At 31.0% G+C, this 13,742-nt stretch overlaps 2 protein-coding genes across 5 annotated transcripts; one reads left to right on the forward strand and one right to left on the reverse strand.

The window, feature by feature from the left end:
* Positions 1–301: 301 nt before the first annotated feature.
* Positions 302–6,538, reverse strand: LOC100775953 (acyl-CoA-binding domain-containing protein 6). 4 transcript variants are annotated; one of them, XM_026124144.2, is made up of 14 exons: positions 6,349–6,538; positions 5,261–5,365; positions 4,950–5,027; positions 4,767–4,880; positions 4,549–4,615; positions 4,364–4,425; positions 3,874–4,013; positions 3,655–3,781; positions 2,992–3,106; positions 2,386–2,474; positions 1,734–1,817; positions 1,038–1,358; positions 896–955; positions 302–806 (listed from the first exon to the last, which is right to left on the reverse strand). In XM_026124144.2, the coding sequence occupies exons 2-14, from the start codon at positions 5,348–5,350 to the stop codon at positions 639–641; spliced, it is 1,515 nt and encodes a 504-aa protein (XP_025979929.1). In that variant the 5' UTR covers positions 5,351–5,365; positions 6,349–6,538; the 3' UTR covers positions 302–638. The 4 variants fall into 4 exon arrangements, with proteins under 4 accessions (XP_025979929.1, XP_006589352.1, XP_014618775.1 ...); XM_006589289.4 differs by having other exon boundaries at positions 5,261–5,382; XM_014763289.3 differs by having other exon boundaries at positions 5,261–5,396.
* Positions 6,539–9,181: 2,643 nt separating this feature from the next.
* Positions 9,182–11,189, forward strand: LOC100776496 (peroxidase 65). The gene is made up of 2 exons (XM_003535436.5): positions 9,182–9,624; positions 9,874–11,189. Exons 1-2 carry the CDS (start codon positions 9,333–9,335, stop codon positions 10,572–10,574), a joined length of 993 nt encoding a protein of 330 aa, XP_003535484.1. The 5' UTR covers positions 9,182–9,332; the 3' UTR covers positions 10,575–11,189.
* Positions 11,190–13,742: the final 2,553 nt, after the last annotated feature.

Below are 13,742 nucleotides of genomic sequence, written 5' to 3' on the forward strand. Positions count from 1 at the left end.
GATGGATTCATGATTTTTTTACAAAAACAATTTAAGTCAATAGAAACATTTTTTTATTGTGTTATTATGTGCAAAAAAAAAAAATTTTAATACAATGGAAACATATCTGTTGTGCAAAACAGTGTTTTCACTGTGTTAAGAGAGGGGGGGCTGAAGAAGGGAGTTAAATAAGAAATTAAAAAAAAAATGAAGAATGAGAAGAAAAAAAGGGGGTGAGAATAACAAAACCAAAAATTGAACATAATTATATTTATAAGGGAATAAAACATGTGAATAAGATGCCAATATATACTCAAATGAATAAAATGAAATGTATATCCTATAGAATTTAATGGACACTTGAGCATGAAATGAATCAGTCAAAAGTAAACTGTAAACCTGTCAAGGTACAAATTAACGATACAAAAAAAAAAAAAAAAAACTTGTGTTCCCCATCTCTTGAAAGTTTCAGACTTCAGTTCTTCAAAATTGGAGTCCATCATGCATTTCAAATCAAAAGATGACACCGTAAAAGTTCGGTAATAAGGAAATTTCATTTTCTGCATGAACTACAGTAATAGAATATAAGCAGTTGAGGTTCCTCAGACTCAACTCTAAATCACTCTTAGTTGACATTTGCCCTCATGGCCACATATTTATCATGTTTCACTCCCACCAAACCATCGCCAACCAGAACTTTTCCTCTCAGCTGTTGCAGCGAGCTCCATCTCCTGGTCCAGAGCAGATTTCTTTTCACGAAGAGCCTGTACTTCATCTTCCACAGACTGCATTGATTCCAGCAACTTCTGGAGTTCTGCAATTTTGGCCTGGAAAGGAACATTACTATTAATATACTCAGCCTACACAACAACCATAAAGCCATATTATACTCCAAAATAGGAAAGTGGATTTGTACCTCCAAGTTAAAGCATCTTGATCTCTCAGCCACAAGTTGTGCCTGGACTGACTGGAGTTCCTGAAATACATATTTAATTGTGAAAAATAGCAGCTGCCTATTAAATTATAGTGTTCCTTCATATGAAAATTGTAATACATACCTTGGTCAACTCAGCATGAGTATTATTTATTTCTTCTATCTCGCCTCCAAGCTTAGAATTTTCAGCCCTGACTTCAGCAATTGACAATTCCAATAACCGTTTTTCTTCTTTAATGGCTTCAACTTTATCCGTGACATCATCTTTAGGATGACCATTTGCAGATAACTTGGAATTTATATCATCTAGTTGAATGAAATCCAACTTCTCGGACTTAGATAATGCATAAGCTGAAGTAACAGAAGCTGCAGCAGCGGCGGCAGCTGGTGATTGAAAAATCTTGGGACGCATGGTATCCTTTGCCTTGGGTCTCATAACAAAAACCTGAATTTGCAAGGGGCCCAGCCATCAGCCATCAGCCATCAGCCATCAGCCATAGAATCCACTATATGTAACACACTAAACTAAAAACTAAGTGCCAAAAGGATCCTCTCTATGCAAAGGTACGAGGGGAGCCATTGTACACAGCCTTACATTTACATATGCAAAGAGGCTATTTTCGCTTTTGAATCCATATGAAAAATGACATCACAAACTATCATAAGACAGGGAGTGTATATATACAAATCATCATCGAGGATAACAGGGACAATCATTGGCAAAAGCATGTAAATCAATCTTCCTGACAAAAACAAAAATAAGAAAGCCAATCTTCCACAGCCAATCAAAAAAATTGGAAATATAGCTTACAGCACATACCTCATTGCTATACCTCCCATTATAACCTCCAAATGCTAACAAATACTTTTCTCCATCAATTTTTGCTGAACAGACACTAAGACCCTGTTAATAGTATAAATCAATAGATAAAGAATATGCATTAACATAATAGGGAATGAATTATTATAAGTTTTTTACAGTACAAGCAATTGCTTACACAATCATTGTCATATTCAATTACACATGAAGAGACTCATTTTGATTAATCAATATTAGCAAGTTAGAAAAAATCAAGGTCCCACTTTATGTATTCTCTCTAATAGAGTATAAGACTATGCTCTTAGTTATGATATATGCAAATGTAAAGAGATAAGCATGTATAGATTAGTATGCCAGCTGTACTATTCAGTTATAGGCAGCTAAGCACATAGTTATGCCACATGTACTATCTGTTACAGGTAGTTACTAAACTAACTCTATCTCAGTTATAAATATCTCTGAAAAGAAATTTACAGGAACAGAATCAAATCCTAAATGGATATATAATCATATTCAAACAGCCTCAAAATCAACAATCACAGGTATGGCAACCAACTCTAATACAGAACTTGGAGAAGAGAGAATTACAATCCTCCACACAAACAATATTCCTTGAAATATTAATAAAAATATATTATTGCAGAGTAATTACCTCACTAGAAAGCGAATCTTTTTGTTTCACAACAGTCAATACTGACCAAACAAGCTTAGGCATGTCTAACACCAGGGTTTCAGGGCAACCTGTTTTAAAAATTTGATAATCAGGCATCCATAAAGAATAAAAAGAAACAGCATATAATATATGCATAATTCATGTCAATAATAGTTTACCCACCCTCTTCACTTTTATGAAGTGTCTTGTGGTTCATTTAAGGTTTTAATTGAAACTAGGAGGGCAAAAGTTTTTGAAGCATGTGGTTTATGCAGTCTTTTGGTGTACTTGGTTGGAGTACAAAGTCCCCATGCACCTAGATTTGTTTCAAGAGAAACTCGTGTTAACTGTTTATGGTTTTATGGTAGTGCTAAGCTCGATGCAATTTCAAGTGAGTTATTATTTCTGAGATGCACATGGATGGACTTATATGCCGAATTATTGATTCTGATTTTCTGTTTTGAAGAATATTTTATCTGCTGCCCTGTAGTTTTATTTTTCACTCCTCTAACGCTATTTATTTTTAATTTTAGAAAATAATATAATTACATACCACTCCTCTAACACTATTTGTTTTTAATTTTAAAAAATAAAATAATTACATACCACTTCTATTATCTCCACCACCAACTATAAACCAGCTTTCATCAATAGTGATACCAGCGTGTCCAGCCCTGGGAGATACTAAATCACCTTGAGTTTGTGGTTGGGACCACTCCATCTGCACCAAGCAAGATTGTTAAATCATTATATGCTTAATGCTAAAATTGTATGGAGAGGGAGGGAAAAAAAACCTACTTAGAAGATCAATGGCCAAACCACAGACAATTTTCTGGATAGGTAAATATAATTGAAAATTAATCAAAAGTTTAGAAGGAATATTGAAATTGTCCTTCCCCTTCATTCCATGGATTACAGGACCAGGTGAACAGAGTAAGCAAAATAAACATTATGTTTCTAGCTTAACACTTTAATTAAGGACCCAGACCCAACATATGTAAAGAGATCTTTATAAACAATAATACTTGCCAAGCATAAGATGCAAAAAGTGTATGTGTTGTAAATATGTAAAGAAGAGATATTATTCCCACTATCTCAGATTCCTCTGATTCTGCTATCATAGAGTATTATTCCCACAATCTCCACCAATGCAGACATGCCTTAAGTCTCTGCAGTTCTTCTTTTCCTTTCTAGTGTACACTTGGGTAATGGGAGGTTTTGATTTAATTAAACAAGCAAAGAAAAAGATGGGAAATAATATTTACTTACTGTTTGCATGTCTAACAAGTGAAGATCATTGAAGAAGATAGAATGAGAGCAACCACCAAATATTAGAAGGTACCGCTCTCCTTGAATAGCAGCTGAATGATCATATCTAGGAGATGGAGGTGTCTGCCTATCAAAATGCAAGAAATTGGTATGGTCATATGGAACTTCTCTAATGCATGAAAACACACTTTCTGAAAGTGTAAAATAGATACCACTTACGTAGTCTTTATCATTTCCCAAGTCATACTTTCAAGATCGAGAACATGGACATCATTCAACAGCTTCCTGCTCATATCTTCTCCACCAAACAATATCACTCTGGAACCAACCATTGTGGCAGACTGTCCCACACGAGCTACCTGGAAAAATAAATTCAAAACATTCAAATATCTATTCAACTAAAATCAAAATGACTCCCAAATTACATATACAGATATTTACAAAGAAATTTTACATAATTGAATATTCTACATACATAATTAAAAAAGAAAAAGAAGTAGGAAAAAGAAGATAATGCAACAGTAACAACCAATCCTTGTCCCATTATTAATTGAGGCTGGCTACATGGATCCATCAGCACCATTATGCTATTTCAAAAACAAAATTTTCAGTAAAGCCATTTAGGTTAAGATATTGAAAACCTTAACCAAACATAAAATCAACATCCAATAACAGAACATCAAACTTTTACATCAATGGACACACTTACTGGAACATCACCAGAAGTCTTAATAACCCCAAACTGGCATGTTTCAATGTCAATGTATCGAACTGCAAGAAGTTCAATGAATATTGTAAGTTTTCTAAGTGTTACCATGTTATAATATGCTATGCATGGATATGAAATAATTTTATGATTTTCTCCCATTATAAAATCCTTGTATAGATACTAGCCTGTTAGCTCAGCAGAAGATTCCCTTGAATTGCCACCAAGAAGAAGCAGTTTCTCCCCCCACCTAATCTGCAGAAATTTCCTGGTCTCTATCAGAACAAATCAACCATCCAGATTATCCGTTCATCACTAACATTCATGGTTCTTTTGTAGCCAAACTGAAGACTTTCATACTATAACATATATGCACATCCAGGAGAGTTGTCATACAAAATTTTACCATATTGTGACCAGATGTGGCTGGAAGAATCTCCTGTGAGCTATCGTCATCATCTTTTCCAACATTTGCTTTTAGTTTCAGAGAAGACCACATCAAACTTCTTAAATCAAAAACCTGCAAACTAAATCATGAGACACACTACAAAAAGTCGAAGATTCAGAAGCATCAGTTCAAACCCTATACCTGAACATCAGATAAGTATCGACCATTACGACTCCCACCAGCAATGTATAATTTTTCATCAACTACTGCTGTAGCATGCTACATTGAAGGACAAAATATGGAGTAAGTATCTGGTCCAAGGCAAATGAAGGAGTTCACATAAGAAGCCTAGAATGCCTAAGGACTTTTAGCATTCAAAAGCAAAATAACTCATAACAAGACTCAATCAGAAATTATTTTTATGGTTTTGTTAGAAAGGATATCTTGCCTAGTCTTCCTTTTAATTCTCTATTCTTCAATCCTCTAATAAAAACAAGGAAAGAGAAAGAAACCTTGTAGCGAGCAGCTGGACGTGCACCAGATACAGTGATCGGTACCCACTCATCATATGTAAGCTCCTTATGCCAATTGTTGACTTCCATATCTCTCCACTACTCCTTTAGACCAGGAAGAACTGTTTCAAATCACCTTTTATTTTAAATTGTCACTTCAGGATTAACTGTCATCAATGGATCTTAAATGACAAATTCTCTAGAGAACACACATAAAATGTCCAGAGGAGTTAAACTTAGAAAGCATGGACAAGAGAATACAATAAATTTTAAAAATTCAGGGCATTTATTGTTAATTTGTTATCAAGGTAAAGCGTGAACACTGAAAACAGTTTGCAGCATGGCATACGTGACTTCAACACCACCTTGACCTTAACTTGACCCTAAAAGTAACCTCAAGGGGAGATACATGTCCAAGCCTTATGAGGAGTACTTCAACCATATTCCTAACCAATATGGGACATCTTAACAAAACTTAAGAATATGCCACATCCGCACCCTCCCTGATATTTTAACAGAAAATTACACATCAAAATCCACAAAGAGATCAGAATCTATTCCTACACCCAGATCACCAACAAACAGATTGAGCTTTTATTCGGTCTTAAAATAATACGTGTTTTTAATCTAGCAGGTTTGCTGAAGTTATGTCAACTGGTGGCATGTAAAAGGATTACTGTTAACCACATTTTGTGATCTCACGTTTTTGAGATGCATAATTTTACAATGAGTAACCATTGTGTGCCACAGCTCTCCCATTACCATTGATTAGGAAAAAAAAGCAACCACTAGCATTACTCTCCACTATAACTAACAATCAAGTTCCAAAAGAAAGCAAAATCTTCCAAATTCCCATCACAAACTTCACAATTCACACAATCACATGATTTTTTGACAATGCTTTGACTAAGCAACTATAAGCAGCTGAAATTGCAAATCGAGATCGAGCACACCGCAGAAAATCAACCCGAATTTCAAATCCAAATGGTTGAGTCATGCTCAACACGATAGCATGGAAATTCGAAATAGGAGCAATTGAGCAAATTAGAAACGAATGGATTGGAATTAAATGGGAAAAGGAGTGGAACCTGTGGCTAGAGAGAGATGTAAGATATCGAAACACCGTCGTCAGTTACGGAGGAGGAGATCGGACGGTGGCGGATCGAAAGCCACCGTCGAGATCTCAATGGATACGTCGTCGTCCGTAAGAAACTCTATCTCGCTGTCGTAATTTGGAACTTACACTAATCATACAACAGAAACTATTTACCCAGTAGTGTCGGTTCACAGTTTTTAGAGTCGTTTGAAATACGGTTAATGTGATTTTAGGTGAAATTTTATAATTTTAATATTTGGATTCATGTTAAAAATTTGATTTCGAGTATAAAATTAATTTGGGATCAAAGTAATTTTTAGTAGCTTTCATGTTAAATGAAATTATATTTAAGTTTTATTATTAACCCATTTTATAATAAATATTTGAATATAAATATTATTATTATCTTTAAAAAATCATATTATTTTAAAATAAATTTAAAAAAAATCATTTTTTTTCCAACTCAATTGTATTAATGTTCATTCAAATATATAGTAAGGGGACACGAACTATTTTGTTAGTCCTGAAAATACATAATCAGAAAAAAATTATTTCAGGCTTGTTATAAGGTTATAAAAAAAATTAATCCTAGGTATATTTTATTTTCGAGGAAAACATCATCTCACATTTTATAAATATTTAGTCTGGATTGAAAAAAGGATTTCCATTGATAAGAATATCTCTTCATAAGTAAAAATTTATATATATCATCTTATTAATTGTTGTTCTCTCAATTTTTATTCACGTGCTTAAATTTTGTTCGATCTCATAAAATTTTGTTCATATCTAATTAATGTTTCGATAATTTAATTTATTGTGAATTTCATTCTTACATTTTATGATAATTTTTTCTTTTTCTTCAATGATACTTTTTTAACGGACAATTCTTGCTCTTATTTCAATTATTCTAATTGTTGAACACATAGGAAGGAAATAAAGGGTACAACTAGATTTTTTTTAATAAAGATATTTTATTAATTATAATATATATTTTTAAGAAATCAAACACATGTTTTAATCATTCCTAAAGATATATAAATAATCTCTATCAATTTTAATAGTTAACCAAATCTATTTTTTATTATTATTTGAGAATAACATTCTCATTTTATATTCTTAGGATTTATTTTTGGGACTAAAAAAATTATTTGTGAAATAAATGCTCGCTAAGTAATATATAGGAGTCAGGAACCTAAGTGCATACCAAAATTTAAATCATAAATCATTTAATCAACGGACACAGAATATTATCATACGTATCAATTGTTACCAAGAGATACACAATTAATTAGATTCAACCAAATTTGTAAAAAAGACACACTCAAATGATTTAATATTTTTTTTCTTTAGTAATTGGTCTATAATTTTTTCAGTTCTTTTGGCATTTTATTTAATTAGCTAATTAAAATTTTACATCCGTTTAATTATAGATTAATTTTGAATATAACATATAAACAAAAATCATGTAAATAGCTCCTAAAATTATCTTCACATTAATTTATGTTATACTCACTCATTATTAATTGTTAAAAAAAATTCTAACGACAAATTATTTCTTATATAAATCACATATATCATTGTCATAAAGTAATCATGTTTATTAATATGCTGTTGGTCTCAATAGATCTGATTTCAAATGTCTTAAAACATTATCTATAAAAAAATATTATTAAAAAGAGAGACTTATTAAAAATTATCAGTTAGGGACGCAGACAGACCTTCACAATATGAGGTCCAATTACAAAACTTAAAGTTATCTAAAAAATATATATATGCATTAAATTTTATATAAAATATTTTTAATTATATATTATAAAATATTAGTTATGTCGGTAATATATAAAAAAATGTAGTAAACATTTATAGAATAAAAAAACTAAATTTTTTTATAAGACACAAGATATGAAATATTAATTATCAATTTCATGTCACATAAATTTAATAAATTATAATAAAAATTGATATATATTTGCTCTATTATGAAATGGTCCTAAAATTTCTACTAAATCAAAATAAATTATGTTATTCACGGAATATCTTTTGTGATGATAGTAATCAAATATAAAATAAATAAAAATTAAAAACAGATTTTATAAATATATTTATATTTATAGACATATATAATTCAGTGCATATATATAATTAAAGGTGAGTGAAAACATGTAGTAGATGAATGATAAAAGTAAACAAAATATATCTAAAACTAATTAAAGGATAGTGAATAGTAGATGAATAATAGAAGTAAACATTCTAAATTATTAAGGATATAAATTACATTCTTAAATATTTTTTACAAGATTAGGCATATAAAAGAAAGTCCAGGTATGTGGACTTCGAGAATTTGAACTTTTTTTTTTTTTACATTGGCATATTCTCCTCCCTTCTATCCCTCTTAAAATAGAAAAATGAATAAAGCTAGGGTTAACTTAACTAGTTTTATCTTTGAAAGAAATACCATTTCAAGCCAAAAAGAAAAACTCGGTGAAAGAGAATCAAAGATCTAGCTAGAAAGGGAACACAAGAAGTTAGCATGCCATTAAGAAGCACATTCTAAAATAAGAGTAGTTTTCTTTGGACAAGCGCAATCCATGTTCAAAGACCAACTTCCAACCCAAGAAGACAAGCCGAAAACCAACCCAAAAGATATAGGGCACTTCTATAGTCAAGCACGACTCCTTATTCATTGCATCAACAATAGCATGATCGCATGCAAAAATAGCAAGAAACCCACGAACCAACCATTGAAACGAAAATTTGAAGTCACAAAAAGTCTCCTTAAACCCCTCCCTCCCACACCCTTTTATCACAAACGCATTTCCCTCTACCCCTTCTTAGTCCTTTTCCTCAAAGAGGGGCTATCATAATTTTCTCTCATCATCCCAAACAAACCCAAGAGAGAGAGAAAGGAAGAAAAGAGTATAATAAACACATAATATATCTCTTTAAACTCTTGACCCCCTTCTCTTGGAGCTAGGCATGGCTTTCCCTTTCCCAATCCTTTTCCTTCTCTTCCTTTCCCTCACCCCCTCCTTCTCCTCCGCAACGCTCAACGTCGATTACTACAAAAAATCATGTCCACTCTTCGAAAAAATCGTTATGGAAAACGTCTTCCACAAACAAAGCACAAGCGTGGCCACAGCACCGGGTCTCCTACGTCTCTTCTTCCATGATTGCATCACCGATGGCTGCGACGCTTCGATCCTCATCACTTCCAACTCATACAACCCTCATGCAGAACGTGATGCAGACCTCAATCTTTCTCTGGCAGGTGATTTTTTTTATAGACAAATATGTTAGTTAATTTTTGGTAGGATCAGTTCAATAATAAATTAGAAGTAAAATAAATTTTAAAAGAATCTTTTTATTATGTGGCTTTTTTATTATTATTTTTTTTACTTTATAAACACTAATAGTAAATATTTTTTTATTGAAAGATTTAAAACTTAAATTTTTGTTAGAATATTTAATGAGAGAGATTGAAACCTGTGATCTTTATATCTATTTTTCTCTCACACAGGTGATGCCTTTGACATCATATTTAGAATAAAAAACGCATTGGAACTTGCATGCCCCGGTGTGGTGTCGTGTTCCGACATCGTGGCACAGGCAACAAGAGACCTTGTTAAGATGGTTGGTGGTCCTTATTACCCTGTGAGATTGGGGAGAAAGGATAGCACTGAATCAGTTGCTGCAAGAGTGAGTGCAAGCCTTCCAACACCAGACATGACCATGGACCAGTTGCTTGAGAAGTTCACCTCAAAGGGTTTCACTGTTAAGGAAATGGTGGCTTTGAGTGGGGCACACACCATTGGTTTCGCACACTGCAAGGAGTTCATAAACAGGATCTACAACTTCAGCAAAACCTCTGATGCTGACCCTTTGATGCACCCTAAGCTGGTTAAAGGGTTGAGGGTTGTGTGCCAAAACTTCACCAAGGACATCTCAATGGCTGCATTCAATGATGTTAGGTCACCAGGGAAGTTTGACAATGTTTATTACCAAAATGTCATGAAGGGCTTGGGGTTATTGACCTCTGACTCCATTCTTGCTGTTGACCCAAGGACAAAACCTATTGTGGAGCTCTATGCTAATGATCAGCAAGCTTTCTTCAAGGACTTTGCTGCTGCCATGGAGAAGCTCTCTGTGTTTAGAGTGAAAACTGGCAACAAAGGAGAGGTCAGGAACAGGTGTGACCAGTTCAACCATATTCCCGTCTAAAAACACACAAATCAATCAGTTCAACCATAGAAAGATTAGCTAAGATTGTATAAAAAGTCTCCGATCATCTGATAATTTCTTTAGATGTTGCATGTGTATCTAGAGAGCCATGGGTATACATTGTCATTTGAATCCTTGTCAAAAGAAAATTGTCATTTGAATTTTTTTTTATTTTTTTTTTTGTTTTCCATTTGATATTTTATGTTTTGTGAAAGGGGCGAAAAACAAAAAACTTGTGATGGAGAAGATCCAGTTTTTACCCATCTAAAATATGTGCTCTGTGTTGCTACTCTATATGATTAGATATAACGGATAAATTAACATGCATTGATGACTGGAAAGTTCATATATGTTGTATTTTAGATATTTATGTATGTGTATCTACAAGTTGAAACAACTTGTATACATATTTTGAATCTCAACATCATGTAGGGTCACAATTAATGTGCTAATTTAATGGAACGGTAACTAAAGAAATCAAAATAAAAAAAATACTATGATTTTCTATATAAATATTGGTGTGAAATAAATATTAAATAATGGTGTAATATAGGGATCGGACAATAGTAAAATAACAAAAAAAAATAAACACAAAAAATTGTTTTCCTTAAACTTGCAGGAACATGCCAGAAGTAATAATATATATATATATATATGACGATGATAACTTTAGATAATATTCTCCCAGACCTAAAAATTCCTTCAAGTGAAATAAAAATCATGTACACAAGTCATTCAATCAAACTCGATGGTATCAAAAGAATATATTATTGTGAATTTTCTAGCATTAGCTAGAGTTTAATTTGACTTCTTTTTATGAAAACAAAAATCAACTGCGATCAAAATAGGCATACAAGAGAATATCAAACAGGTATACAAACAATGTTCAACAGTCAATCAAACAACCAAAGCTAGAAACTTACAAATATAGATAACCAAGAAGATGAAAGAGCTACAAAAATTTATACACAGTTCTAACAAAATATCACGAGCACATGCAAACAACGAATCAAAGAAGATCCAATTGTTTTTTATTGAATAATCGCATGTGATGAAACCTGTTGACAAAATTTTAACTTAATCCAACTGTTAATTAATGAAATCGATCGCAAATGAGATTTTACGATGATTGTCCCATGAAAATAGAGGTGATCTAGGGGTAGATTGAGACAAGTTTATCATTGTTTCTATTTGGTCCAAAATTTTGATTAGAGCATTTATGTAAACCTGAAGCCAACCCAATATTCAAAGCATGAAATATGTAAAACATGATCAAGTCAACTTAACTTTTTAACGTAATATATCAATCTTGTGAAAAGTTTCAAAAGTTACAAAGGGTGTCAAGATTCTAGACCATGCATGTGATAGGGAAAAAATGATCTGGGAAGTATTTTCTATACAGTTCTTTATGCAAATTATCTATAAAAAATTGTCAAAATTTTCAAAAGATGCAAAATAGAAATCAATCTGAAATGTACTTTCTACATCAGTTTTATAGCACTAATTAATGTAAAAGGTTCATTTTAACATTACAAAAACAGTATCATCTCATGTATTACGTCAATTTTCTAAGAACTAATTAATGTAAATTTCTCATGAAAAATTCAATTTTTTAACTAGAGTGTAGACAATAAAATACAAATTATAATTTACAATTAATAATATAAATAATATTTGGTAATTTATAAATTACGAAATATTATTACATATAAGTTTTTAATACATAATATTCAATTCGATTGTATAGCTCTCGTCAGGTTCAAATATTGCAGGTGAGTTTACATTCGCATATTTATTTTTAAAAAATAAACAAATTAAATTAAGAAAATAATTTATATATATATATATATATATATATATATATATATATATATATATATATATATATATAGGTACCTAGGAAACAATAAGAAGAAAAAGGATAATCCTGTCAGATAATAAAGAAAAAAAAAAACATGACAATTAATATAGCATGAATTAGAAATAGAAAAAAAGAAGTTAATATAGTACCATAAAAATATCATACAAAAATTTTTTAGTATTAGGATTTTCTTTATTTATATTGTGTAACAAAAAGTAAATTATTATAAATTTATAATATTTATACTAATAGTTTATTTTTTATTAAAAAATTATACTAACAAAAATGATTCAATACTAAATTATTAATGAATAATAATAATTTGTAAACAAGAAAGAAAAATAAAAATATTATTAAAGTATATATATATCAATATTTGTTGCAATTAAAATTTCAAAAAAAAATTAATTATCACGACTTATCGTTACCATGATCAGTATCTTTAACTGTTATCACCATACTTGTCATGATCTGTAATTATTATTATAATTGTCAATTATCATTAATATTAATATAATTGTCACTGTAATTGTTATTATGTCGGCTTTAAAAATATACGAAGATGTTTTTATCTCTTCACCTAATTTAAACATTTTTCTCTCTCATTCTCTAAAAAAATGCACGAATTGTTGCATTAATGAATCTCACATGTTTTCTGCACTGTCTACTATTAATTACAATTAATTAGAAATTATAAAACTACGTGCGAGAGGGAACACACCCCGGGTATTCCTCTCTTCACTTCGCTTACTAAATTTAGTGAAGAGTACTTCTAAATCAATCTTATTTATAGTTCTCTGAATTCATATTATTTAATTTAGTTTATATATTTTAAGAAAACAAAATTTAATTCATTCTCACATAATTCTAATAAATGATGTTAACTTTTATCAAATCGTGACAAATAGGAATTTTTTAATTGATTAAAATAATATGGAAAATTAATTTATTTTAAAAAAATAAATTTTTAATATATGTTTCTCCTAAACACATTCAACGGTAACTTTCAAGAATTACAATTTTATCTTCATTTCTTTCGTCATTCTTCAAGAATTGTTGAGATTTATTCATGTATCTTGTTTAGATTTTGTTTGTTTTTTGAATGCTTCCATGAATTTGCATGCTAAAGACACTATAATCAATTTGGTATGTAAGAAATGGCGTAAATAACATTTATGAGGAGGGACTAAATTTTTCTTTTTAGAAATACATGAACTAAATTGAATCATGTGAAATAAAAAAAAAATCATAATAGTATAAGAAACTAAAAACATATTTTCCATTTAAATAAATTTCACTCATTTTTT

This window comes from Glycine max, chromosome 10 (genome assembly GCF_000004515.6).
Source record: "Glycine max cultivar Williams 82 chromosome 10, Glycine_max_v4.0, whole genome shotgun sequence".
Classification (NCBI taxonomy): Eukaryota; Viridiplantae; Streptophyta; class Magnoliopsida; order Fabales; family Fabaceae; genus Glycine; species Glycine max.

Bases quoted from the DNA above. Each gene is read 5' to 3' on its own strand.
- LOC100776496 (XM_003535436.5), top strand. From the start codon at position 9,333: ATGGCTTTCCCTTTCCCAATCCTTTTCCTTCTCTTCCTTTCCCTCACC. The intron at 9,625-9,873 runs GTGATTTTTTTT...TCTCTCACACAG, and splicing joins CCTCAATCTTTCTCTGGCAG to GTGATGCCTTTGACATCATA.
- LOC100775953 (XM_026124144.2), bottom strand. From the start codon at position 5,350: ATGGAAGTCAACAATTGGCATAAGGAGCTTACATATGATGAGTGGGTA. The intron at 4,616-4,766 runs GTAAAATTTTGT...AAATTTCTGCAG, and splicing joins CCACATCTGGTCACAATATG to ATTAGGTGGGGGGAGAAACT. The intron at 4,014-4,363 runs GTAAGTGTGTCC...TTATTTTTCCAG, and splicing joins AGACTTCTGGTGATGTTCCA to GTAGCTCGTGTGGGACAGTC.